Genomic DNA, 24,914 nt, shown 5'->3' with positions numbered 1-24,914 from the left:
CGGCCTGGTCCTCAGGGTCAGCCGGCAGACCAGGCTCAAGTGTCCTGTCCCAGGGGACAGGAGCTGGTCAGGGACCAAGGAGAGGGGCAAGTCAGGCCTTGTGCGGAGAAGGGGCCTTAAGTGATGCTCAGAACACTTAACCACCAGGACCGCAGGCCCCGCACCCCCAAGCGAGAGTCCTGTCATCAAACAAGCTCACTGGGGGTGGGGGCGTGGCAGGGCAGCCCAGGGTCGGGGGTGGGAGTTGGGGCAGGCCACAAGGGGCGGGACTTCAGCCACGTCCCATTGTCTTTACAGAGAGTTGCTCAGGCCAAGAAGAGGATGGGTGGGGAGGGGTGCAGAGCCGGGGATGGAGGGCTGGCAGCACCCGTCCGCGGGAGGGGCAGCCCCTGCGACCCGGCTGTGAGGGGACCAGCAGGAGCTGGGGGGGACAAGAGGTGCGATGGACCACGTGGCCCCAGATTCTGCACAAGGTGTCTGGACGCAGGGTGGAGGCTGGGGGCGGCGGGGAGCCCTGAGCCACTGGGTGGAGGGAGGTGTCGCGCCCCACTTCCCCTCCCCGGCCCTTCAGGCAGCGATTTAACCACAGGACATCCTGAGAAGACAGAGAAGGTGGCCCGTGAGCGCCGGGGGGCCCGCTGTCCAACCCTGCTTCCCCTCGGCGGTCGGGGTCACTGCCCCCCCAGCCAAGGCAGCTGCCCTGGGGGGGCCCTTGGGACTGTCGTGTTGCTGCCACAGAAGGAGCGGGGCTTCTGGCCAGAACCCCGGCGTTCCGCCAGGCCCCTCATTGTTTCAGGTGAAATTAAATGAAAAAGCAGCAGGACCAGCAAAGGGCTCGGGCTGCTCCCAGAATGATGGTGGGAGTTACCCCACCGGTTACGTAACCGGAGCACCCGAGGTGCCCGCGGAGGACAGCAGGGTGGTGGAGGGTCGCAGGGGAGGGCGCACCCTATGAGCCGTGCCCGTCCGCCACAGCATGCAGAGTTGAACGCGTTTCACCCGGTGTTCATTTTCCTTCCTCTCTCTTCCCCCCACTACAGTACAGGGCAGCGGTTCTCGAAGTTTCTGGTCACGGGACCGCTTCAACACTCTTAAACATTGGTGAGGACCCCAAGGCGCTTCTTTGTGAGTCGTAGCAGCATTTTCCGTGGTACACGGGAAAGCCAATGACTTTAAAAAATATCACTTCTTTTAAAAACAATAAGTCCATTACACGATAACTTTTTTTTAATGAAAAATAACAAGAAATGTGGTGAGTAGAGGAGTGGCATTGTTCTTGCACATTTGCAAACCTTTAGCGCCCGGCCTGGTGGAAGGCAGCCGTGTCTGGGACCCGCGCCCGCGTCTCACCTGCTGCAGAGCGTCGTCTCGGCTGAAGAATGAGGAGGGTCTGCTTCCCCCAGAGGTGTCGTGGGGAGGGAGGTGCTTGTGGACCCTGGGGTCCTCGGAGTGCACTTGGAGGCCTGCTGTGGTGGTAACTTGAATCCACACGTTCTAGGATATACAGAGAACATGCAGAGGAGGGGAGTAGGCGGCCTGGATTAGGAGGAGGACGAGGGAGTCCATGGGGCAGCTCTGAGTCGTCGCCTCCTCCCTGGGGGAGGGCGGAGCCCCTGCTTGGCCGCGAGGCCAGCTGTGTCTGGCCAGACGGGAGCCGTGATTTTGAAGCGTGAGCTCATGAGGACGACATGCGTCGGCTCTTGTCATTGGCCTTGGTCACCCAGCAGCTGCACACCCTCCCTCCTGGGCAGGTCCTCTCCAAGCGCCAAGGGGACCAGCTCACTTCCCCTCAGCTCTGGGGTCTGCGAGGCAAATGCACGCCTGAGGTTTGCCCATCACACCCCCCTCCTGGTGCCTGAATCTTGACCTCATGGCAGAGACGCCTGAGGAATTCCTCATGGCAGCAGGGGCCACACTGGTGGCAGTGTCTCGTGGCCGGTGGTGGGGACCAGCTGGAGCATCGTCACCACGTGGCCCCTGAGGTGCGAACTTGCTGGGGTTTCTGGCAACACGACTTCCCTCGGCCCCCACGTGCCTGCTGAGCTTGGTGCCGGCCTTCCTGCCAGCGTGCGAGCTCCCCGGATGCCCCTGGCAGCGTCCCGTCCAGCTCAGGCCTGGCGGGAGGCTCTGCTTCATCCCTCACCAGCTGTGCCGCCAGGCCCGTCTAGTCTCTGCTTCTTCCTTGTTTCCCAGCACCTCCTACCCGGCTGGTCCCCCTGAGCCCAGGCTGGACCTTTCCAGAGCATCCCGCAGGGCCCCCAAGGAAACCCTCAGAGTCCAGCACTGTCATAAACCCATCCCGGGCAGCGCCCCCGTGACCCTCCACACTTTACAGAGGGCTGTGAACGCAGGCTCTTCCTCTTCTCACCTCAAATCCCCTCCCCACCCACCCCAGAGTCCCTTCTAATTGTTATTACAATATTAAACAGTGAACTTTAAAAATTACAGAATGTTTTTAGAATGGGGAAAATGTTTTACCACAAATTTTGTGATTTCTTTCCAGCCTTCAAAACTATCTTGCAACATCTGTGCAGACTGTGTCATTGTTCTTTGGGCTTGAATTGGCAGCCCCCTGAGGTTGGGCTTGGCCTTGTGCTTGGGCCAACAGAACAGGGCACTCGTCATACAAGAGCAGGGGCTACAGGGGTGCTTGCAGGATTGGCCTGGCCTCTTGTGCTTCTGCCTTGAGAAAGGACATGCCCCTGGGACCCGGAACAGAATCATGCGGGATGCTTCGTGGGACAGACCTGGACCACAGCCATGGCCCGGAGCGTAAGTGCCAGACGCCCCAGAGCGAGAATTTGTAATTGGTAGGCCGCTGAGATTTTTGAGGTTGTTTGGCAGTAAAAGCTAAGCATCTTAACAGGAGAAACTAAAGAGTTACAGAATTTGACCCATGCTAAATACTGTGGATAGTCGAGTTGCAGCAGCAATTAAGTAAATCCCCAGGCACAGCTGAGACTGTATTATTAACTTTTACAGATGAAACAACTTTCTACAAGCTGTGACTCCCACTGTTTCTACTTAGTGGACTTGAGGCAGGAAAGAGGCCTGATGGGATGAGCAAGCTTGTCACTGCATCCAAGCAGTGGCTCTCCAACACCGGGCCGCCTAGGGGTAGGAGGAGAGGAGGTGGGCTGCTTGAGTGTGGGGAGGGACCCACCCCCAGGTTAGGAGGGATTGTTTTAGGTGTCAGCAAGCCCCTGGCCTCAAACTGTAACTAGGAGGGGTGGTGATCCCACGGCTGCCCCCAAACCTGCCCTTCAGTTCCTTCAGCAGCCTCCTCCTTTGCTCCCATATCCTACCCAAGGGTAAGCCAAGGCCTATCATTGGGGGCGGAAACAAAGGCGGGCCTGAAGTTCCGGGCAGAGGTCACCCCGAGGCCGGTAGCACCCTCCCAGGCATTCAGCATGGCCTGCTCTGGGCCCGGCCCCTCCCCCAGGCCGGCTGCTATGACGAGCACCACCTTCCCGTCAATTTTAATTGCGTGCTTTGTGCGTGCGGGCCGGGGCCACATTCGAGTTGCTTCCCGATGGATCTGCACATCCATGTCTGGCTCAGAGTAGGTCCTCAACAAATATTTGCTGAGAAAGCAAATGAATGAATCCTTGCTCATGAAATGTCACACCCACTGCTGCTCAGGGCTGCTGGCTGGCAGAAGGTGACTGTGTGCACGTGGTGACCTCGGGGCAGTTCTACGTGACTAAACTGAGCTGCGGCACCCTCAGGCTTCCAGGGACCCAGGTTCCCACGGGTGGCTTTGCTGCTAGCGTGTCCTCTCACCAGGTAAATTGTTTACTTAATTCATACGGAGCGCAGCTGAGATCATTTTTACTAGGTTGCTGGTAAGAGAAACAGGTTCCCTCCAGCCTTCTCCCCAGTAATAACATCAATACTCCTTTTAATTTTAACCTTCTTTTGGAAGTATTTATTTGTTCTCAGTCAGAAGAACATTACTCTCCCAGGATCTGGTTTTTGCCCTTCTGATTCCCTGGTACCACCAGTACCTAAAGCAAAATTAAAAAAATAACCTGAACTATTACTTCCCTGTCGCTGCCAGATCAAAACGTTTGGACCTTAAAACAATCCTTGATCCTGCTGACCACTTCCGGTTAAGGCCACTCTCTCCAGCTTTCCAATGACACGTACCAACACCACTTTATATCATGGCCAACCAATATTCTACGATTCTTAGAAATGGACAAACCACCTGCTTCTTCTGGTTGTTCCTGAAGAGAAGAATTCAAGGTGCTAAGTAAGTGTCACTTTAGGCTCTGGTACCACACTGGAGCATGTCACGTGTTCCCAAAGGATGGGGCTCCTTCCAAGAGAGACCTCCAAGCTGTGCAGACGGAATCATCTAACACCTGAATATGAAGATCCTTGGGACTTTCAACCCCCATATTCACGCCTAGAATTTTAATAAGACCCCATGCCAGGTACATATTCATATTTTAGGCAATCTTTAACAACATCTGCAGTAGACATGTATCTTCACATATAAACTTAAAAAAATCCTTTAACATGATACACCGTACTGCACAGAACTAGAATTCAACGTGCTACAGTGCTAAAGTAGTCATATAAATATCACATATGGACGTATTCACTGCATTAGAAAAAGTCACCTATTAGGCTATTAAAAACCAGCATCTGCAAAACCCAGAGAAAAACCATTCGAACAGTAGGAACACCAAAAATAACAACTATGAGGCTTATATGCAAGTGGTGGGAAAGAGGGTTCTTTACATCTGCTACTGTCACAACAGGCACAATCTGAAATACAGTTTTCCGTTAGCAGTGTATAAAAATACTTTTCAAAACAATACTTTTGATAGGTACAGTACCACTTTAAAAAAAACCCAGCTGTGTCGTCACTCCATTTGAGGACCTACCTAAACAATTCTATTTGCTGCTCTCAGCGAGCTCACAAACACCAGCCTAGAGAACAAGCTCCTCACATATGGAGGCACACTGCACGCACACACGGCTGTACGGTCAGAAAACCTCCTACACCTCTGGTGAATACTGATGAGTCACTGACAGGCATCAATCTCAAACAAGGCATGAAAGGATGTTTGGAGCCTGTTTTCAGTTCCAGGTTTGGCATGGATGAGCAAAAGAGGACAAGGGAAGGTGGATTTTGTGTGTATACGGTTTCTCTTCCACTAGCGGACACGCCCCAGAAGACGGGTTTAATCTGGCATATCAATACTTAGCTTGGGGGGTGGGGGAACATATTTTCCAGGGCTCTGGGTTATCACCACCCTGGCCTTCTTTCCAAACATCGGAGCGATTTTAGGCGCTTCTGGAGCCGCTGTTTCTTCAGCATCTTCACTATCTTCATGATGGAGATCATAGGAAATGTTCCCATATTCTCTTAAAAATGGGAAAACTTCGAGCAGAAACTGACAGAAATCTCTGCGAATACCAAACCACCAGTGGTTGCCCCCTTTCCGCCTAAACGTGGTGGCCGTCAACGTGATTAACGAAAGCCAAAGGGGGACGAATATGGAGATGAAGGAGAACGCGTTGTGGCCGTCCAGCCTGTGCACCAGCAGAACCTCGAAGGTGAGCAGGGGCACCACGATCGTTATCCAGCTGATGGCCATGGTCACATGTGTTCTGCGCTGCTCGGCAACCACATCCAGGGAGCGCAGAAACAGGAGGGACCAGACGATGTAATACAGGACCACCAGGCAGAGGAACGACATGAGGATCCAGAGGGGCACAAACACCACCAGCCACGGCCAGTGGATGATCCGGTCCAGCCTCAGGGCGATGAAGATGAACTGCAGGATGTTGACGGAGCACAGGATCTCCAGCTCCAGGGACCGGTCGTGTCGGAAGCCCCACACGCAGGCGGCCACGGACACGGGGGACACGAAGAAGAGCGGCATGAAGACCAGCAGCCAGAAGTGGGTCCCCCGCTCCACCCTGTCGCAAACCAGGACCTCGAACATGAGCAGCAGCAGATGGATGCCCACGGCGATCAGCATGGCCTTGAACTCCACGCAGGCCTCCCCCTCCGCGCGGTAGCGCGGGTTCCGCGCCCAGACGCCCGCGCCCACCGAGGCGCCCGCGAGGACCAGGAGCTTCCACAGCCAGATGGGGGCGAACACGGCCCAGTAGCTCCACTGGATGACGCCGTCCAGGCGGAGGGGCAGCAGCACGGAGAAGAGCAGCAGGCAAGCGTAGATGAGGAACTTACTCGGGTTGAAGTCCTGGAACAGGCCCCTGGGGTTCATGGCGAGGCCGCTGCTCGCTCCCCGGCGGGCGCCGCGTCTGCGCCGTTCCCGGCCCGCCGCTTCCCCCGCCGGCCCGCGACGGCTCTCGGCGGGCAGCAGCCGGGAACCGGCCGGGAGCAGCTTCCGGCCCGCGGCGCCGAGGAGCCGGAACACGTGCGCGCGCGGTCACGTGGCTCGGCCGGAAGCGCGTTGGGCGGGGCGTGCGCGCCCGCCCTCCCCCGGCGACCGGCGGGGCTGGCCGGCGCGGAGTCGGCGAGCGGGGTCCTTTCTCCGGCCCGGTGCCCGCCTTCACCCCGTCCCCATTTGCAAAGCAGCTACTGCGTGTGGCGCCGGGAGGGTCGGGGCGGACGACTGGGGCCGGGTGCCTGGCGCGCTGCTGACGCCGCGGCCGGCCCGTTGGCAGCGAGCGGGCCGCGACCTCGGGCGGACGCTTCCTGGCGGCGCCGGGAGCAGGGAGGTGGGAGTGAGCTCACATCCTCCGGGCCGGGGCGGGGGCGGGGCCGGGGCGGGGGCGGGGCCGGGGCCGAGGAGCGGTGGGCGCGGCCTGCCGCGGGTGCCCCACCCTCGCCCGCTGCCGACCCAGGGCCTCCTGCCCCCGCCGGGGAGGCTTGGCGCCGAGCGCGCTGAGGCGGGGAACGGTGTGGGCGCGAGGCCGGTCGCGTGTGGGGGGTTGCGAGCGGGGGAGTGGGTGCCGTGACTGTGAAAGCGCTGGGCGGGCGTGCGCGCGCACGTTAGGTGGCGGGTCTGTGCCTGTGCCGGGGTCGGGGGGGCCCCGTGGGTGCGGTCTGCGCCGGGAGCGGGGTGCGGGGCTGTGCCTGGAACGGACGGCTTCCGGGGCCGGGCCCCACCTGGCGGGGCGCCGGCAGTCGTCGGGCTGCCACGGTCCAGTCTCGGGAGCTGGCTTCCCCCAGTCGGCATCCACATGGTGGTGAGGCCGGGTGCGGACCCCTCCCAAAACTCTCCCAAAGCTTCACCACCCTCACCTCAGCCGCGGCAGTCGGGCGTTCTTGGGAAGGGACTCCCGGCCGAGTGAGCCCTGCCAGGCCTCAGGGTTCAGCCCCGATCTCAGACACGTGTCTTCAGGGCCCCTAATTTGTGAGGAGCCCCTTGGGAGTCATTGTGGGGAGACCGTTAGCTGAGTGGGGTGCCAGCCTGTCACCCCCAGCCCCTTCCTCCCATCCTGAGTCGCTCTAACATGTCTGTCTTGCACCTTGGATTTTCTTTTACTGTTCCCTTTCAGAAAGGGGTTTGTCAGCTGAAACAAAATTTTAAATTCCAAACCCCTCTACCAACCCTCTACCAACTATGAAGTGGGCTAATAGAAGCACTTGGGACCGTTTTGAGGGTGAGATGAATGAATACATGGAAAACACTTTGCGTTTAAAGACATGTGAGATATCAGTGTTACCACAGTGGGGGAAGTAAAGCCTCCAGAGGGGAGGGGCCGGCTGGCAACTCCGCAGGGAGATGGTGGCCCAGCCAGGTCCTCTGGACCCTGTTGAGACAGGCAGGAATCCTGTGGCCAGATGACCTCAGGGCCTCTGCTGCCGGCTTTGTGGCAAAGATGGGAGTTTGGAGGGTGTTTGCTCCTCTCTGCGGCTCCTCAGGCGCCTGGTTCTCCTCGTCCAGGTAGGGGGATCTTGCCATGGCCCCTCGCCATCTGATGTGTCCTTGCTGCCCCCCTCCTGAGAGAGGTCAGAGCCCACTTCCGGCTTTGAGGTGGGGCCACAGGGAAAGGGCTGCTGTCTGCCGGCCCCTCAGCCAGCTCTCCCGGGCCCCCAGGCCTGGGCCCTCTCTTCTGTACATGGACGCTTCTCCTTGGCTGTTTTCCCTAACGTGACCAGTCTCTCAGGGACCTGCTCTTGTTCTTTTATTTTTTGGCCGGGCCATGAGGCGTGCTGGACCCTAGTTCCCTGACCAGGGATCGAACCCAGGCCCCCTGCAGTGGAAGCGCAGAGTCCTAACTACTGGACTGCCAGGGAAGTGTCTGCCCTTGTCTTCATGTTGACCGTTAAAGCTAACAGATTGTTTGCTCTGTGCCAGGGGCTGGCGACCCAGCCACCCGTGAGGCTGGCACGCACCTCAGAGCGTAAAGGCTTTCATTTACAGAGCACGTGTGTGTGTGTGTGTGTGTGTGTATGTGTCAGTGCCCGGGTCCCCCAGCGCAGGCCTGCCATGCTGAGTCAGTGGGGACGTGAGATGTGTCCCCATCCCACCACCTCACCGTGAGTCCACCTCACGGTGGACTCTCAGTTTCCAGTTGTGGCCGTCACAGCTTGCTGCAAACGTAGCAGCTGACAGCAGTGCCTGTGGGTCGGGAGTCTGGGCGTTGGGTGCTCAGCGTGTTCTCTGCTTGAGTCTCACGGGCCGGAATCGAGGACTGCGGTCCCTTCTGGAGGCTCTGGTGGGAATCGGCTTCCAGGTTCATTTAGCTTCTCTGAGTTCAGTTCCCTGGAATTGTGTGTGGGACTGAGGTTCCCATTTCCTTGCCAGCCGTCAACTGAGGATGGCTCTCAGCCACTCGCATCCCTGGTCGGTGACCCCTTCACAGCCACCGCTGTTGGGCTGAGTCCTTCTCCCACTGTTGAATCTCTCCGGCTCAGCCTCCTGCGGCCTCTCTGCTGCCTGCCTTTTCTGTTTTTAAGGACTCGTGTGACTGCGTTGGGCCCAGCTAGATGGTCAGTCCCAGTGCCTCGACCCTGAGCAGCTGGGACTAGGGCAGGAGTCTGGGTGGGACCACAGCCCCCTGGCCCCAGGAGGCAGGATCCCCCCGCTGAATGTCCTCCAAGTAGGTGGCTGGGGCAGGGGGGTGACCTGGACAGAAAGCCCAGGGACATCTTCCCTTTCAGGCCCGTTTGGATTTGCTTACATCGGCTTCTTCACAAGGAGGCCACAGCCCACCTGGCCCTTCGTGTCACCCTCGGCGCCTCAGTGCCCCTTGTCCCCCATCCCCCAGGCTAGCGTGCAAATCCTGGTGCTGCTGTCCCTAAGCTCCGTGACCTTGGCAAGCAGCCCAGCCTCCGGCCCCCATCTGTGAGCTGGAGATAACCTCACAAAATTGTGAGCGTAAAACGAAACAATGTGCTCACTGATCCTGCCCCGTGGGCGGCTGTCGTTTCTGTCTTGGCCGTAAAGGAGGCATCCCTCCTTCGGGAAGCCTGTCCTCCCTGCCGTGCGATCAGTCCCGGGGCTCACAGCACTCTCCTTGCTCGCCCGGCTGTCCCTGGCACCCTCTGCATCTCCCAAGGGCAGGGCCCCATCTTTCATGTCCGTATCCGCAGTTTCTAGCACAGGCCTGTACACAGTAAACGTGTCCGGGAAAGCACAGGCGGGCAGGAAGGACGCAGCTGATGCGGCATCTTTTCCACGTGCTGAGAAGCGGGCCAGAACAGCTTGTGAGCCCAGAGGTGCTGGGTTTGCAGGGAGGAGTCTGGGCTCCCACGAGGACACCTTGGAGCAGCTCAGCCCCTCGTACCTGCGCCGGGCTCAGTATTTCAAAGCTCTGTGTCATCTGAAGCTCGTGTGGTGGCAGAGGTGCGACTCTCATTTCACAGGTGGGGAAACTAGACGCGACCACAGTCTTCTGCTGAACTTGCAGCTGCAGACTTTCTTCTGAGCCCTGCTGTTGGCTCCGCTGGTAGCCCGGCCTGTGCTGTAGCTCAGTCTGGTGAGAATGGCCCCGCTAAAGACCCAGACTCTGGTTGGGACCCCTGGAGACTTAGCCTCACGTTTTAGCAGCTTCTCCTCAACTAGTGTATTCATTTAACAGATATGTATCGAGCATCTGCCCCGTGCCCTGGGCGCCGTCCTGACATGGGATGCAGCATTGCTCAGCTCCGACCGCTTCTCCCATGCAGGCCCCTTCCCAGTTCAGGAGTCACCTCCTCCAAGAAGCCCTCCCTGACCAGCCCCTCCTTACGTACATCACCCTGTTCTGTTTCTCCTGTTTCCTATATGGTCACTAAATACATGCTCACTTTAGGAAAATCCAGAAAGTGAAGAGTTGTTTAAAGAGAGAGAAAACTCTGGTCTTACTACCTACAGAAAATCCATATTAACATTTTAGTGTAGTTCCTTCCAGCTGATCACGTCTGCAAAGACATGTCATTATCCACATGCCATTTTATTCTGCTTTTTGGTTTAACACGAATCCTGTGACTCACTTATTTACACGTCTCTGGATCATGCACCGAACAATTGATGGTGTCTTACAGGCGCCGTCAGCCTGTGTCGAAACTTAGCTCTTCCAAAGGGGTCCTGTTTGCTTCTGATGGTCACCTGGGGGCACTGCCAACTCCAGAAGACTTTGCATTAAATTTCAAATAAATTCGGTTACAGCATTTGCTCGAGGTGTTTTCAGACCACATCTGTAGCGCAAACTCAGACTCCAGCCTGCGTGAGTCCTGGCTTGTTCTGTGTGTTCCCTCCCCACACCCGGGGCCAAGGTCGACACACCATTTCTGTCTGACAGGGCTGTTTATCATTCCCCTTCCGTGCAGGGAACAGCCCCTTGGGGTCCCAGCTTTACTTAGATGCCTCTTACTAGCTACCCCATGCTGGGAATTCTTTTTCCTTCCTGGTGCATGAGACAGCGGTGTGTCTTATAATCAACGGTGTCTTCAGTGTGATGAAATATACCACAAAGAGAAGCGCGTCTCAGATGCCCGTAAACACATCTTTATGAGCACCTATGTAACGGCTGCACATTGCCTCCCGGGGTCGCCTGCCGTCCTCTCCTAGTCCCTTGCTGTGTCTTGGGGTAATTTGTGTTCTTTTCTGCGGTCTTTCTTACTCGACACAGCTTCCTCTGCGCTCAGATGATTTCTTTCAGGTAATTCCTGGAAATCGAATTGCCAGACTGAAGAAATGAATATTCCAAAGACCCTTGACACATAAAGCCTAGTGTTTTTGGAGGTTGATTTTTTTTTTCTTTCTTCTGTGTCATCTTTGCAGAAACAGAGTTGGTGCGAATCTGCCTGTACTGGCAGCAGCTGGCCGAGTGCTTTCGGGCTGGGAAACTCCACAGAGGTGAAGAATTAACGTTAACGAGGTAAAAAGGCCGAAATCAAAGGTAGACTCAGGTGTCGGGCTGCATAAGATTGAACGTCAACTGAAAACTAGGACTGGCTTTGACGTGTGTGTGCGGTCAGTGGTTTACTGGGGTCGATCACAGTGACCTCCAAATGTTAGGAACCCATAAACTGAGCCCTGGGATAATTTAATTTAATTTAATCCGAATAGAGTTAAACCTTATTTATTTATTTTTGGCTGTGTTGGGTCTTCGTCGCTGCTTGTGGGCTTTCTCTAGTTGCAGCGAGCGGGGGCTACTCTTCGGTGCGGTGCGCGGGCTTCTCACTGCGGTGGCTTCTCTTGTTGCGGAGCACGGGCTGTAGGTGTGCGGGCTCCAGTAGTTGTAGCACACAGGCTCAGTAGCTGTGGCGCACGGGCTTAGTTGCTCCGCGGCATGTGGGATCTTCCTGGACCAGGGCTTGAACCCGTGTTCCCTGCGCCCCCAGGGAAGTCCCAGGAGTTGAACTTTATTAGTTCAAACTCTTTTCTGTGGCTGTGGTTAGAAGCTTCCTGAATGATGGAATGTGTTCAACAGGTGGTAGGCCGCTCAAGCAGCCACCCTTTGTACTCAATTTGGCGCCACCAGAACTTCCCTGGTGCCCAGTGGTTAAGACTGTCCTCCCAGTGCAGGGGGCCCGGGGTGGATCCCTGGTCCAGGAACTAGATCCCACATGCCACAACTAAGGAGCCTGCGTGCTGCAACTAAGACCCGGTGCAACCAGAATAAAAATAAATAAATATTTAAATAAATAAATTGGCACACCTCGATATCTTCAACAGTTTGCACGTGTCATCCGAGCCTTCTCCAGTCTCATGTACGCTATTAATTTACTCGGCCAAAGAGTCCTCTGTGACGCTGAGATAACCCTCACTCCTGCTGTCGCCTGGATTTGTTGTAAATTGCGGGCTGGTGCGTCGTGGATGGATGCTGTCTTTACCGGGGCAGAAACGAGACTGTCCAATTTGGGTCACAATTTCACCCTGGGTGCCTCTCATTCTTTCACTGACTGGTGTGAAGTAGCAAACAATAATAAACAAACCAGTAAACACAAGAAATGCCTCTGCCTGTCCTTCAGAGCCAGGCCCTGCAGTCACCCCAGGAACCGTAGGGGGCTCCTGCCTTCAGAAGGCTGTCAGTCTGGCATGTGGGGCACAGGGGGACACGGGGTCACAGGGCGTGGTATCCCTGCTGCACAGCTTCAGTGGCTTCTCGTTTCTCAGGACCAAAGCCAAGCTCCCCGCTGCCCTTCAAGGCCCGGTGGACCAGCCTCCGCCTATCTCTCTTGCCTCATCTGACCGCTTGGCCCACGGCTGCCTCAGGGGCATCGTGGGCTTGCCTGCCTGCGCAGATGCCTCCCCGGGGGACGTGGCACTGAGCCTGGCCCCGCCTACGAGCTTCAGGCCATCCACGCGTCCCCCATCTGTGGTCCCCTCTGGGACTGGTAAGTGCCAGGCCCGTGGCCTTGGCCCCAAGGACTGCTTACTCTGTCATACAGGCAGAGGGCACAGACACGGCACACTGTGTGTGCACAGTGTGTGCACGGCACACCCAGAGAGCCGTCCAGAGGTCCCTGGGCTGAAAGGGACCAATGGTCAGCTGAAAACGAGAAAAAAGAAGCACTGGGGGTACACCGTAGGGTGAAGGTTGGGTGATGGGGGCAGGAAGCTGGAACAGAGCCTGGAACTTGACCGATGCTGGGAGGTCCCCGGGGCGGTAGTCCCCAACCTTCCCGGCACCAGGGACCGGTTTCGTGGAAGACAGTTTTTCCACGGTGAGGGGGCCACGGATGGTTCAGGCGGTGATGCGAGCCACGGGGAACGATGGGGAGCGGCAGGTGAAGGTTCGCTCGCCCGCCCGCCGCTCACCTCCGGCTGTGCCACCCGGCTAACAGGCTGCCCACCGGTACCGGTCCACGGCCCGGAGGTCGGGGACACCCGCCCTGGGGTATTTAAGATGAGTCACGGAAGGGACCGCCTGGATTCAAATCCCAGCTCTGTCATTCAAGCAGACGACCCAGCGCCTGTGAGGCTTGGGTTTCTCCTCAGTGGGACGGGGATGGTAATGTTAGCCTCATGGGATGGAGGTGGGAAGACAGAGGTGTAGGGCTGGCACATCCGGTCCATGACCAGTATCTGTACACACACCCCTACTTCCTCTATCACCTAAAGGAGAACTTCAGTTCTGTTAGTTAAATAACTAACCCAGATGACTGGCAACTAATTCACTTCTCCACCCTGGGCCCAGGTCTGCTTTACCAGGGGCCAGGGCAGGACAGAAGTCTCCAAATTCAGGTCCCAATGCAGCCCTGCTGGCTCAACCTCAACCCAGACTCCCCAAATCAGAGTCCTGGGGGCCAGCAGCTGGAATCCAAACGTTTTTAAAGCTCCCCAGATGATTCCAGTATGCAGCAGGCTCTCAGAACCCTCGGCCAAATGGCCCCTGAAACGTCGTCTTAGCCCTGAGGGTCTGTGTTTCTCTTCCCACCAAATGCCCCGTGCCTCCTCTGTGGGGGTCTGGCGTCCATGCATCTGGTCCAGAGCTCACCTGCTGCTGACTCAGGTGATGAGACCACGAGGAGGGACCACTAAGTCTAGGAATAAATCTCTAGCCCCCGCCCAGTGCCCAGCCCTGGAGGTGGTTCAAGGAGAGGAAACAGCCAACCTCTGAGCCCCGTGCTGCTTTCTCACCACGAAATATCTGAATCTAAATGGAAAATACATCTTTAGGCTTGGAGATGCCTTACAGCATCAAAACCGAGCCCAAGCAATCCCTTCCTTCTCGTGTAGCAGAGAAAGTGAAATTCTGCAGAGTTCCTGCTGGTCTTAGACTTTTCCCTTTTAAGAACATAAAATTACGTACCTGTCGCTGAGGTTCGTTCCAAGTTGCCCCTAACCGCTGTAAACTTCCCGGCTTTATCTAGGGAGCCCTCAGGGCGGTGAATTACTGTTCACAGAATGAAGTCCTATTGCAAATCCAGCATTAGCAGATTTCCCCCATGAAGACAGATAATTTCTTGAACTCCAAGTGATTTTATGGAGCAGGGGGTTGAGGGAAAGAGGTTTTACTTTACAGTCTCTAAGTGGATGATTTTAAAAAGCTCAGTAAAATGGTTTTACTGGCCATCAGGGCCACCACAACAGATGTATCCACAAAGGAAACGCCATCAATTACCCGTTGGGATGCTGGGGTGTGTGGGGAGCGGAGGTACGAAGAACACCTAGGATGTTTTTTCTTAATTAACAACAAACGTGAACGCATCTGGAAGTAAATAGAAGGCCCAGTTTTCCCCTTTTGGGCTGAGAGGGTCTTCGGGAGCGAGCGGCGGGAAAACAGTTTTCACTGTTAAATATGAAACCGATGACCATGGCAGTGACAGAGTAAGAAGAACCGCGGTTTATTCGCATGGGGAGGGCGGCGCTCACATTCCGGGCGGACACTGACCGAGTGTCTGACCAGGGCCACGGCCGGGCTGTGGACCCGGGGTCCCTGCCCTTCGCTGCCCTGTCTGCACAATAGCGCAGGGAGAAGACAGAGCACCGTCCACGCTAGCGCTAAGTCGGACACACAGCCAGGAAAAACCCAGAGGGTTTCTGCCAAACAGCTGGTGAGAAGTTGTTTGTTTGCTTGTTTGTTTTTTCCTGTCATTTTATTACAGTGAAGTTTAACAGCAGAGAAAATCACATGACCTTGGTGGATCGAGAAGTTGGCTTTAAGGAATCATTTCCTAAATAATCAATTTCTCACCATTAAAAAAAGTATGTTTTGACCTCGGGCGAATACAGAGGGCGGTGGATGAGAACCTATTTTCTGACATCATAATACAGGCAGTGCTGGGAGGGGTCCTTGCCCCTCCCCCAGGGCCCCGGGTACTGGGAGACCTGCTCACCCATCGCAGTCACGGCTGCGGCTGCGCGGAGCAGCGAGCTGGGTGAGGTTAGTGGCCGGGCTGGCGGGGAGAGCAGGTTTTTCTCCTTTTCTTGTGAGCTTGGCCGGAACGTGAAATTCCCGTATCTGTCCTGGGTAGCGCAGTCCAAGCAGCAGACTTTGCCGGCTTCCCGTGAGCGAGGTTCTGCAGCGGCTGCTGCATTGTCCCCATCTTCCAGTGGAGAAGTCTGGATGGAATCACCCCTTCGTTTCCACCTGAACACGGGGACCAGAGGAGGTGGGGCGGGGAGAACAGGGCCTCAAACCCGGGCTGGGTCTGGCTTCTCAGCACACGGAGCAGGCCTTGGCATCAAGCTGCGTTTCCTCCCCCCGAAAAGCAAACACCCTCAGCAGAGCTGGCGAAGGGCATGGTTTGGGGCCCTGCTTCTTCCAGCTCCTTCGTCCGCTGTTGTGGGTCCCTGTGCTCATCCTGCCACCGCTCCTGTCTGCTGGCCGGGCTGCTTCCCGGCCTAGTGCCCTTGGGGCAGCTTCTCTTTGCGGGGTAGCGCTGTGGGCCTAAGGCTGGGTTTTCTGTGGGGCGGCCCTGGTCCGGATCCCCGCTTCGCTGATCACTGGCTGCAAGACCTCAGGCACACAGCTCGGTCATCGCACCCCTGTTCTCTTTACTGTTAGATGGGGCGATGCTAGGACCCAGGAGGGCAGCTGGGGGACTGGCAGAGGGCAGGCTTGGGAAGCGCTGGGCCAGTCCTGGCGTGCGGGAAGCCATGCCAAGGATTGTCGGCCGCCCTTCTGTTTAGAAAGCAGTCGTGCCGCCTTCAGCCTCCATCCACGGATTCCCTTGGACAGAGTCCGGGGCGTGCTGGCTGCCAGCTGCAATGCTTCCACTCCAGTGTGATCCCTTTCTCTCTTGTGGAAAGAGGTCTTGTAGAAGCCGTGTGCTGACCTCTGTCAAGGTCAGCACTTTGTATGCAGCTTTGGAGAAGGGAGTGGGATTTTATTGCCTCTTTGGTGGGAAAAACTACGTATTGTTTGGGTCCGTGCTAAACCCTGACGCCCTTGTGCAACGGGGACAATTCTGCAGCGGTCGATCCACGAGGGAGCCGGGCGGCGGGTGGGGGTGGCGGTGTGGCTGTGTGTGTGTGCTCACGCGCGGGGTTATCTTTTGTCCTCAGAGCCAGGACCCCGTCTCTAGGTGGCATTGGAGAGGGTGGGGGGCCGGGGGGCCCATGTCCCCACCCCTAAGGCTGGATTCAAGCTTTTGTTTTTTTAATTTATTTTATTGAAGTGTAGTTGCTTGACAGTGTCGCGTTAATTTCTGCTGCACAGCAAAGTGATTCAGTTACACATATATACACTTTTTCTCATGTTCTTTTCCATGACGGTTTATCACAGGATGTCGAATAAAGTTCCCTGTGCTCTGCAGGAGCCCCTTGTCGTTCATCCATCCTATAGATGACAGTTTGCATCTGCTGACCCCAAACTCCCACTCCCTCCCTCGCCCGCCCCCGACCCTCAGCAACCACAAGTCTGTGCTCTGTGTCTGTGAGTCTGTTTCACAGATAAATTCATTTGTGTCATATTTTAGGTTCCGCATATAAGCGGTATCATATGGTTGGTGTTTGTCTCTGTCTGACTTACTTCACGTAGTATGAGAATCTCCAGGTCCATCCATGTTGCTGCAAATGGCATTACTTCATTCTTTTTCATGGCTGGTAGTATTCTCAAGCTTTTGTTTTGTCTGATCCCCTCCTTTGGACGCAGCTGGATTCCTCTCTTAAGTAAATCATAGTGAACACTTGCGTGGCCTGTATGCTGAGCCGGGACAGCTGCAGGCTGGGGAGTAGGTAGGATCGTTGTCTGCATCCAGACCCTCGAGGGTCCCGAGGCTCAGAGCGGACAGGACTTGCTCAGCTCAGACGCTGGGGCAGCAGGGCCGGTGGGCACAGGTGGGCCAGCTCCAGGGTCTCGGTGCACAGCCTCCTTCCACCCAGTGAGGAGAAAGTACCGTTTGCTGAGCGCCTACTGTGTTCCAAGCGTGATGTAGGAAAACGTTACTAAAATCCCTGATGCATTCCTTCCTCCCAGGAGGAGGGAAGGATGGGCAGCAGGCGGCTCTGCCCCCCTGGGCCTGACTCTGCCAGCCTGGAGCTGATGGCACGAGGCACTGTCGGGGCCGGTGGGGCCATCGCAGGAGGAGAGCAGAGCTGCGGGCAGCCTCGGCTCTCCCTGCAGGCAGACAACCCGGAACACAGCTGTGGGGCTGGCTGAGTGTCCGCCCGTCCCACAGGGCCTCCTTGAGCGCGGAAGCTGTCAGCCCGGCCCCCAGGGCCGCTCGCCCAGGCTCATCGCACAGGTGGGCACAGCCCAGGTGCCTGACGGTTCCGGCTTCAGGGTCACGGCCTCGCCATCGGAGCCCTCATGGGACACCCAGGAGCTCTGACTCGGCACTTTGGGTTGCAGAATCCAACAAGCAGTTAGTGTGGGCTGGTGGGGAAATCCGTCTGCTGGTGGTTTGGGCAAACCTCCGATCTCTTGTGAGACAGAAGGTGCAGGGTGTGCGCTGGGGCTGCCGCCACCAAGGGGGACCGGGACCCGTTCCCCCGCCGCCGTGGCCGCCTGCCGAGTGCGGTGGGTGAAGCCGGGCTGGGGCTCTCCCGGCAGCTGTGCCTCCCCCGTAAGTTCCCCCAGTCCTGCTTTTCTCGCGCCCCGAGCGACAGCGCCCTGCACCCCCAGGCAGCTCCTTGGCTGCCGCATCACGTGATCAAGGTGAGGGCCTAGGTGCCGCCCGCCAGACACAGAGCCAGGAGCCTGGGAGGGCCCTGCGGGGCGGAGGCGGGGAGCTCTTGCTGCCCGGCCTCCTTGCGGCCTCAGGGCCTGGGGCTGCCCTCTGAGGGCTCTGGGACAAGCACAGGGAGCCTGACTTGTGGGGTCCCAGATCGTAACGGGGGCCTCTGTGTCAGGAGCTCGTTTCCTGTGGGTGGGTTGGCACCCTTCCTCGCTCGCTGGGCAGACGGTCCCTGCTTCCCCGTCACCTTCCGCGTGCTCCGCGGCTGAGGGGCAGGGCTGCGGGGCTTCCGGGCATCGGCAGGCGTGGGGTGTGTGGCGAGCTTGCGAGGGCCGGAGCTGGGGGCAGCTCGTGGGCGTGACCTCGGGGGGGGACAGCGGTGAGCGGTCCCGAAGCGAGTTCTGAGTTCCCGGTGCAGGAGTTGGAGCTGGGCGGCTGGGATGAAAACCAGGGATCCTAGCCGAGCCCACCCGGGGCTGGAGGCTCGAGCACCATGGCCTTGGCTCTTTCCCCCGTTTGAAAGCAAGAGTGTTTCAAGGAGGCAAAAACTGCAGAAACAGGTACGAAGTTTCTTATTAGAGACACAGCACAGCCTATGGGAGAGCACCACGCAGAGAAGCAGTGTATTAATTGAAGACAGAAGCAGGGCGGAAAGACACACCCGGAGAGAAAGGTGTGGGCGTCCTCTCTGCTGAGGGGCTCAGCAAGGAGGCGATTTAAGTCCCTTCTGTAGGACAGGCCTCTGGCCTTTGTTTACCTTTGGCCAGTTGTCTCCTCTCTTTTCTCACCCCTGACTGGTCCCAGGACCCTCCCCACACGCGTGCGTGACCTTTTGCCGCGAGGGGTCCCGGTGCAGAGGCCTGTGGGTGCGTGTCCACACTTATTATGGGGTGGGGCCCCTCCCTCCTGACCCCCAAGCGGCCTTGGTGCGCGAGTGCAGGCAGCACGTTTTCCTGGACCGCCGGAGAGGGCGCCTCATCTCTGTACTTCAGCAGAGCTCGGCTTCTGCCACCAGCTTTGTCCCTGGAGCGTGTGGGTGAGACCCGAGCCTCAGCGTTGCTCCGCGTGACAAAGCCCAGGTGTCCGGCCTAGGGGCCCATCCGTCTCCTTCCTCAGGACCCCAGCCTTCCTTCCCCTGTGCCCTCCCACTTCCTCGGGCTGGACTCCAGTTCTGCGCCGACACCCTGTCTGTCTGTCTGTCTGCTGGGCGCCGGCTCCTTTCTGGACTTCGCTCTTCCGCTCCGTTTCCCTCTGCTCTCGCGGCTCCCTTAGCTTCAAGTGAGCAGAGCTTTGAGCGCCAGCCACGTGGGCCGAGGGGAGGGGCACAGCCGGCCTCGCCTTCCCCGGGCCCCCCTCCCTGTGCCCCCCGAGGGCACCTGAATACCAGCACGATGCCCGGCCACTAGCGTGTGGTCGGCCTGTCGTTGTGCAGTGAATGCTTATCGAGTGCCGGCATCTCCGGGTGTTCAGTGGGCGCCCGATGATGTCACCGCCCCCCCATAGTTTAGATGTCAGGATTTGAGGGCGGCGGCAGGAGGAGGTGACCGACTCTACCCCCGTCAGGTTATCTGTCCCCCGTCTCAGCGCATTCCAGGAGGTCACATGCTGATGGGTGTGTGGCCCAGGTGACCTGTGGCTCTAAAGGTTCGGGGCGGGAGGGACCACAGGAGACGCCGCGCCTCTGTTCCACATTCTGAAACGTGCTGGCCCCCTTCTGAAATGGTTCACTTGCCTTATCACTGAGCGTGGCAGCCACTGGGGAATTTCTGGAGGGAGGAGGGGGTCCTGGAAGGAAACCGCCCTTGGCCCCACTGTTTCCTTAGAAGCCCAAACACAAAGAAAGGGTGGAGTAGAGGTGGAGCTGCGGAGGGGCTTGTTTTTTCCCTTCCGATCCGGCCAGCCCCAGGCAGAAAAGGAAGGCTGTTGTCCTTTTAGTCCAGTGCTTCGTTTCCTCTCCAGAGGGTCTGCATGTAGCTGGGATTTTGGCAGCTGGGGACAGGGCTGGGAGGAGGGGGGTTTCTGCATGAAATCATGGTCTGCAGGTGGGTGCAGCGAGTGGGACCCAGGTTGTCCTGCCGGGCTGCACGGTGCCCCTGGGATTCAGGTGTTAGCCTTCTCACGTGGGAGGAGAAGCTCAGAGAGGTGAGGGGGCTTGCCCAGGGTCACACAGCAGGTGGTGATGGGGCGTCCCCTTTGGGGGGAGAAACAGCAGGATACACACAGGCCTGGGTCATCCCGGGCCTTCCCTCCGTCAACGCTTCCCACGTCCACCTGCCAGCCTCGCGGTGGTGCCTTCTGCTGTGCGTGCCCCCGGGTCAGCGAGGGGCGGCTTCCAGGCATCAAGCACGAGTGCTGGGGACTTCGGGAGACGGTGTCCTCACGGTGGGGTTTCCGGCCGCCACCGATGCTTCCTTTGGGTGGGGCAGTGGGAGCCCAGCTGCAGGGGGAGAGGGACGGCCTCTCCTGGGGACCTGGAACAGAAGCAGAGTCATTGCTGGGAGCTGGCAGGGCAGCCGCCGCCATGGGGCCCTGATCGCGGCAGTCGCAGGGCGGTGCGCCTGGCGGGGCTCGGCTCCGGCGCCAGCAGGGAAGGCCATGGGGGCCGCGCTCACCCGGCGGGGAGAAGCCGCACCCCTCGCCTGCCCTCTGCCCCCGCCCCCAGAGGGCCTATCCTGAGCCTGCCCAAGAGGGTGGACGGAGGTGGCCCCAGCTGTAAATAATCCCCGGGGGCCACAGGCTCAAGGTCCCCCGCAGGGAGAGAGACAGCCCGTTTGCCTCCCAGGGACCCAGAGGACCAAGAAGGAAGCTCAGGACAGCAGAATCACGGCTCTAATACCCACGATTTGCCGCTGGGAGCGGGGTCCAGAAACAGGGGGAACTGCCACCTCACATCCCTTAGGATGGCTGCTATGAAAAAGCAGAAAATAAGTGTAGATGTGGATGTGAAGAGATTGGAACACTTGCCCACTGTTGGTGGGAATGTAAAATGGTGCAGCCACTGTGGAAAACATTGTGGAGGGCCCTCAAGAAGTTAAGAATAGAATTACTATATGATTGCAATTCCACTTCTGGGTATATACCCTAAGGATTTGAAAGCAGGATCTCAAAGATACTTGCATGCCCGTGTCCATAGCAGCATTATCCACAATAGCCGAAAGGTGAAAGCACCCCAGGTGTCCACTGATGGGTGAATGGATGACCAAAATCTTATATGTGTATATATATAGGACACATGCTACGTGGATGAACCTTCAGGACATTAAGTGATGTGAAACAAGCCAGTCACAAAAAGACAGATACTGTATGATTCCATTTATACAAGGCCCCTAGAGTAGTCAGATCCCTAGGGGCAGAAAGCAGAAGGGTGGTTGCCAGGGGCGGGCGGGGAGGGGGCCTGGGGAGTTACTGTTTAATGGGGACAGAGTTTCAGTTTTGCAAGATGCAAAGAGTTCAGAGATGGTTGCACAACGATGTGAACGTGCTTAATGCCACCGAACCGGGCACTTGAAAATGGTTGAGGTGGTGAATTTTATGTTGTGTATTTTACCACGGTTTAAAAAATAATAATAAATGAATTCAAAGCAAGACAAAGTCAAGGAAACGGATGTGAACCAAAGGGCCCGTGCAGGCCAGGTTGGCGTCGCATTATTTAATCCCCAGCATCCTGTGTGAGCTGACTTTCTCCTGCAGGCAAGAACGCTGCGGCTCACGACCTCCCCGGCGGTCTAGCGGTTGAGACTCCGTGCTTCCACTGCAGGGGGCGCGGGTTCCATCCCTGGTTGGGAGGCTAAGACCCCACATGCCGCACGGCGCGGCCAAGTAAGTAAATGAATAAAAATACTTAGAAAACTGAGGCTCAGAGCCATGACACAGCTTGCCCAAGGGCCCTCGGCCAGGCTATGGCAGGCCGGGATTTAAGTCATCTTTGTGTTACGGGTGGGAGCTGCTCCACTGTTCATGCTGGGTTGCAGCGTCCGGCACTTGGCCTGCTGGGGCTCCTCACGCCCCCAGGACAGCAGAAGAGAACGTGTACTTGGTGGTGAAAATGTGTGCACAGATCAGAGAGGCCTGAGTCATGGGGGGGCTTCTTAGAGGAGGGGGTGGGACTGGATAAGGCCTGGAGGGGCACTTCCTCCCCCATGCCCCCCCAGGGGTAGGGCTGCCACACACCATCTCATGTGAGCCCCGCTGTCGTGGCTGGGGGGACACTCGCATGCCTTGGGCGGGGGGTCCCTCTGTCTGGGCCGGCCACCCTCGCCTCCCTTCTGGGCAAGCCCAGCAGCTGGGGCTTTGAAAACGTTGGTGGGTGTGGGCCACTGATATTTGCCCAACCAGAGATCCCTGGGCTTGGGCAGGCTTGTCAGATTTTGCAGATAAAAATACAAGAGGCCCAGCCGAATCTGAATTGCGGTCATCAGTGAATAACCTGTAGTATAAATATGCCCGCAGTGTTGCAGCTGTGGTCGACGTGGCCACCTTAGTAGTCGCGGCCGTTGTCCACTGAGGGAGGTGGTCTGGGTGTTCCAGGTCAGGGGCCTGCCGGCATTGGTCATCAAGGCCAGGGCCCAGCCTGTCACGGCTCTGCTGAGACATACGCGGTGGCCTTGGGTCAAGCCGCTACCCAGCGTGAGTTGACCAGGCTGACAGCAGGGTCTGTAATCGCCAGGCGTGAGTAAGATGGGCCGTGTGCTTGACCTGCTCTGCGTGCCACACGGAGCCTGCAGTGGGAGACTGGTGCTGTCAGCACGTTGGGGGCCTGTGCTCCTGACCTGGCGCGCTGGTCCCTGCATGTGCCTTCCCCGCCTCCTGCTGTACCAGTGCCTCCAGACGCAGCCCTCTGGCCGCCACGTACCTTCTGCTGTGTGTCGACCACCTCACATCGGCCTCACCACACGTCTCCAGTTCAGTGAGTGCCACTGCCTTGTCCTAGAGCCTCCTAATCCTATCCTTCCAACCATTCTCTCATCCATCCACCCATCCATTCATCCGTCCATCCATCCATCCGCCCGCCCGCCCATCCCTCAGTCCATCCGTCCGTTAATTAACAAGTATTGAGGTTTACTATGGGTCAAACACTGTAGCAGGCACTTTGCATAACATCTCAGCTGTAGGAGGGATTAAAGGAATTAATATTTAAATGTGAGTGGCTGATGACAGCCATCAGATATGAACAAAAGGACCCAGTCTCCCGTGTTTCAGCAATAGGTCATCTGGGGAGAGATTCTCTAGCCCGCCCTTTATTTTATTTATTTATTTAGCTGCGCCGGGTCTTAGCTGCGGCATGTGGGCTCTAGTTCCCTGACCAGGGATCGAACCCAGGCCCCCTGCGTTGGGAGCACGGAGTCTTAACTGCTGGACCCCCGGGGAAGTCCCTGGCCTCATCCTTTAGACGGCAGCCACTCCTCCAGGGAAACTCCTGGAGAGGGCTTAGGCTGTGATGAGGTGGGAGCAGGAACACGGGGTGGGGCCTCGAGAGCAGGGAGCTCTGCTGGCGCTGCCAGAGGCGTGGCCTCCGCCTTGTCGGGTGCCCGTCGGGAGGCGCAGAGCACAGGGCCCGAGAAGCACTCCGCCCTGACAGCTGGTGCCTGGCAGAGACTTGAGACTCTCACGAGACGGAGAAGACCGACGTCCAGAGAGGGGAGGTGACTTGTCCAAGGTCACACAGCCTTGCAGCCATGGGCCTGGGATAAAGAGTGTGGACTTGTCAGGCACACCTGGTTTGAGGCCTGGTCTGCCTCTCGACCTCACTGACCTACCTGTGAATTGGAAATCACACCTCCCTCTTGGACTGTGCGACATGAGACATGCTGAGAACCCACTGTAAACTGCTCGGCCTGGGCCGTGGCGAAGTGCGGCGGGGGGACGGGCTGGACCCCAGTGTCAGCCGAGAGGCTCCTTGTGGCCTCAAACCCACCCCTGCGGCCTCCCGAGTCTGGGCCTCGTCTCCTACCTGTGTGAGGTGTGGGCAGGCCGGCTGGCCCTTGCCATCATGCTGTGGGGCTGTGCAGCCCCCTGGGGCCCGCCTTGCTTCCTGCAGTTTCCGGGCCTGAGTGTCCTGCGGGATGTGCCACCTGCGAGGGCTGTGGAAGGAGGTCGCCACCCCATCCTTCTGGGGCTTTCCCAGCAGGGACCCGGCCTCCATGGGAACCTGCAGCTTTCCGAGCCCTGGGGGCCATGCTCACCTCATTGCCACTTTAACCTTGTTCCTGTCTACCCAGCTTCTTCTTGGCTGTTGTAAAGAATTAAAACTCATGTTTTAGAGGTCTTGCTGCTGGAGGAGGGACTAGGGGCTGGGGGGCGGGGCTGACTTTACTAGTGGTAGTTTTCCTTTCCTTCCAAAGCAGGGGCCCCTGGCTCAGGGGTCCCTTATCCCCCACTGGCCACCCCACATTCCTCAGCCCTCTGACCCCTTAGCCTTGCCCTGCTCTCTGGAGCGGACGCAGGGATGAGATGGGCTGTCCATAAAAAAAGAAAAGCACAGTATAAAAAAAGTGCGGCTCATGAAAAGAATCACGGAGCGGGGGAGGGGCAGAGTGACAGTGGCTGAGGGGCGGGGCAACCCAGCCGCTGGAAGGGGGCGGGGCAGGGGCGGAGGTGCAGCCCAACTCCTCCCCCAGCAGCCGGCAGGCGGTGAATGAGGCCTGCGGCGCCTGGTCCGCGCTGGGAGGCCGCCAGGAATTCTCTGGCTGCCCTAGGCCAAGAGCAGAGCCAGTTCAAGGCCAAGCTCCGGCCGGGCTTGACCTCGGGCTCTCCGCCTTGGTCCTCTGTGCCCAGGGGCCTCGACTAGAAAGGGAGGAAGCGCAGCAGCATGGGCTGCGCGCGGGCGGGAGAGAGCAGAGGCCAGTGCCCGCGGCGCACCCAGCTCCTGGGGAGGAACTTTCCCGGCCCCTTCTGGGTTCTCCCGGCTGGCCTAAGAATTAACTAG

The 24,914-nt window shown here is 57.8% G+C and overlaps 2 protein-coding genes across 2 annotated transcripts in view; one reads left to right on the top strand and one right to left on the bottom strand.

Moving 5' to 3' along the window:
• Positions 1-3,899: 3,899 nt before the first annotated feature.
• Positions 3,900-6,681, bottom strand: TMEM185B (transmembrane protein 185B). Its single transcript, XM_019932318.3, has one exon. The coding sequence runs from the start codon at positions 6,246-6,248 to the stop codon at positions 5,196-5,198; it is 1,053 nt and encodes a 350-aa protein (XP_019787877.1). The 5' UTR covers positions 6,249-6,681; the 3' UTR covers positions 3,900-5,195.
• A 4,595-nt stretch (positions 6,682-11,276) lies between these two features.
• RALB (RAS like proto-oncogene B) overlaps positions 11,277-24,914 on the top strand; it is a 60,478-nt gene continuing 46,840 nt past the window's right edge. The window contains exon 1 of the mRNA XM_033860336.2: positions 11,277-11,298. The gene's annotated coding sequence lies outside the window, so the exon portion shown is untranslated. The remainder of the gene's footprint in view (positions 11,299-24,914) is intronic.

This window comes from Tursiops truncatus, chromosome 7, assembly GCF_011762595.2.
Source record: "Tursiops truncatus isolate mTurTru1 chromosome 7, mTurTru1.mat.Y, whole genome shotgun sequence".
Taxonomy (NCBI): Eukaryota; Metazoa; Chordata; class Mammalia; order Artiodactyla; family Delphinidae; genus Tursiops; species Tursiops truncatus.
This window is presented reverse-complemented; position numbering and strand designations above follow the sequence as displayed.

Excerpts from the sequence above, each read along its gene's own strand:
- TMEM185B (XM_019932318.3), bottom strand. The coding sequence starts at position 6,248 with ATGAACCCCAGGGGCCTGTTCCAGGACTTCAACCCGAGTAAGTTCCTC.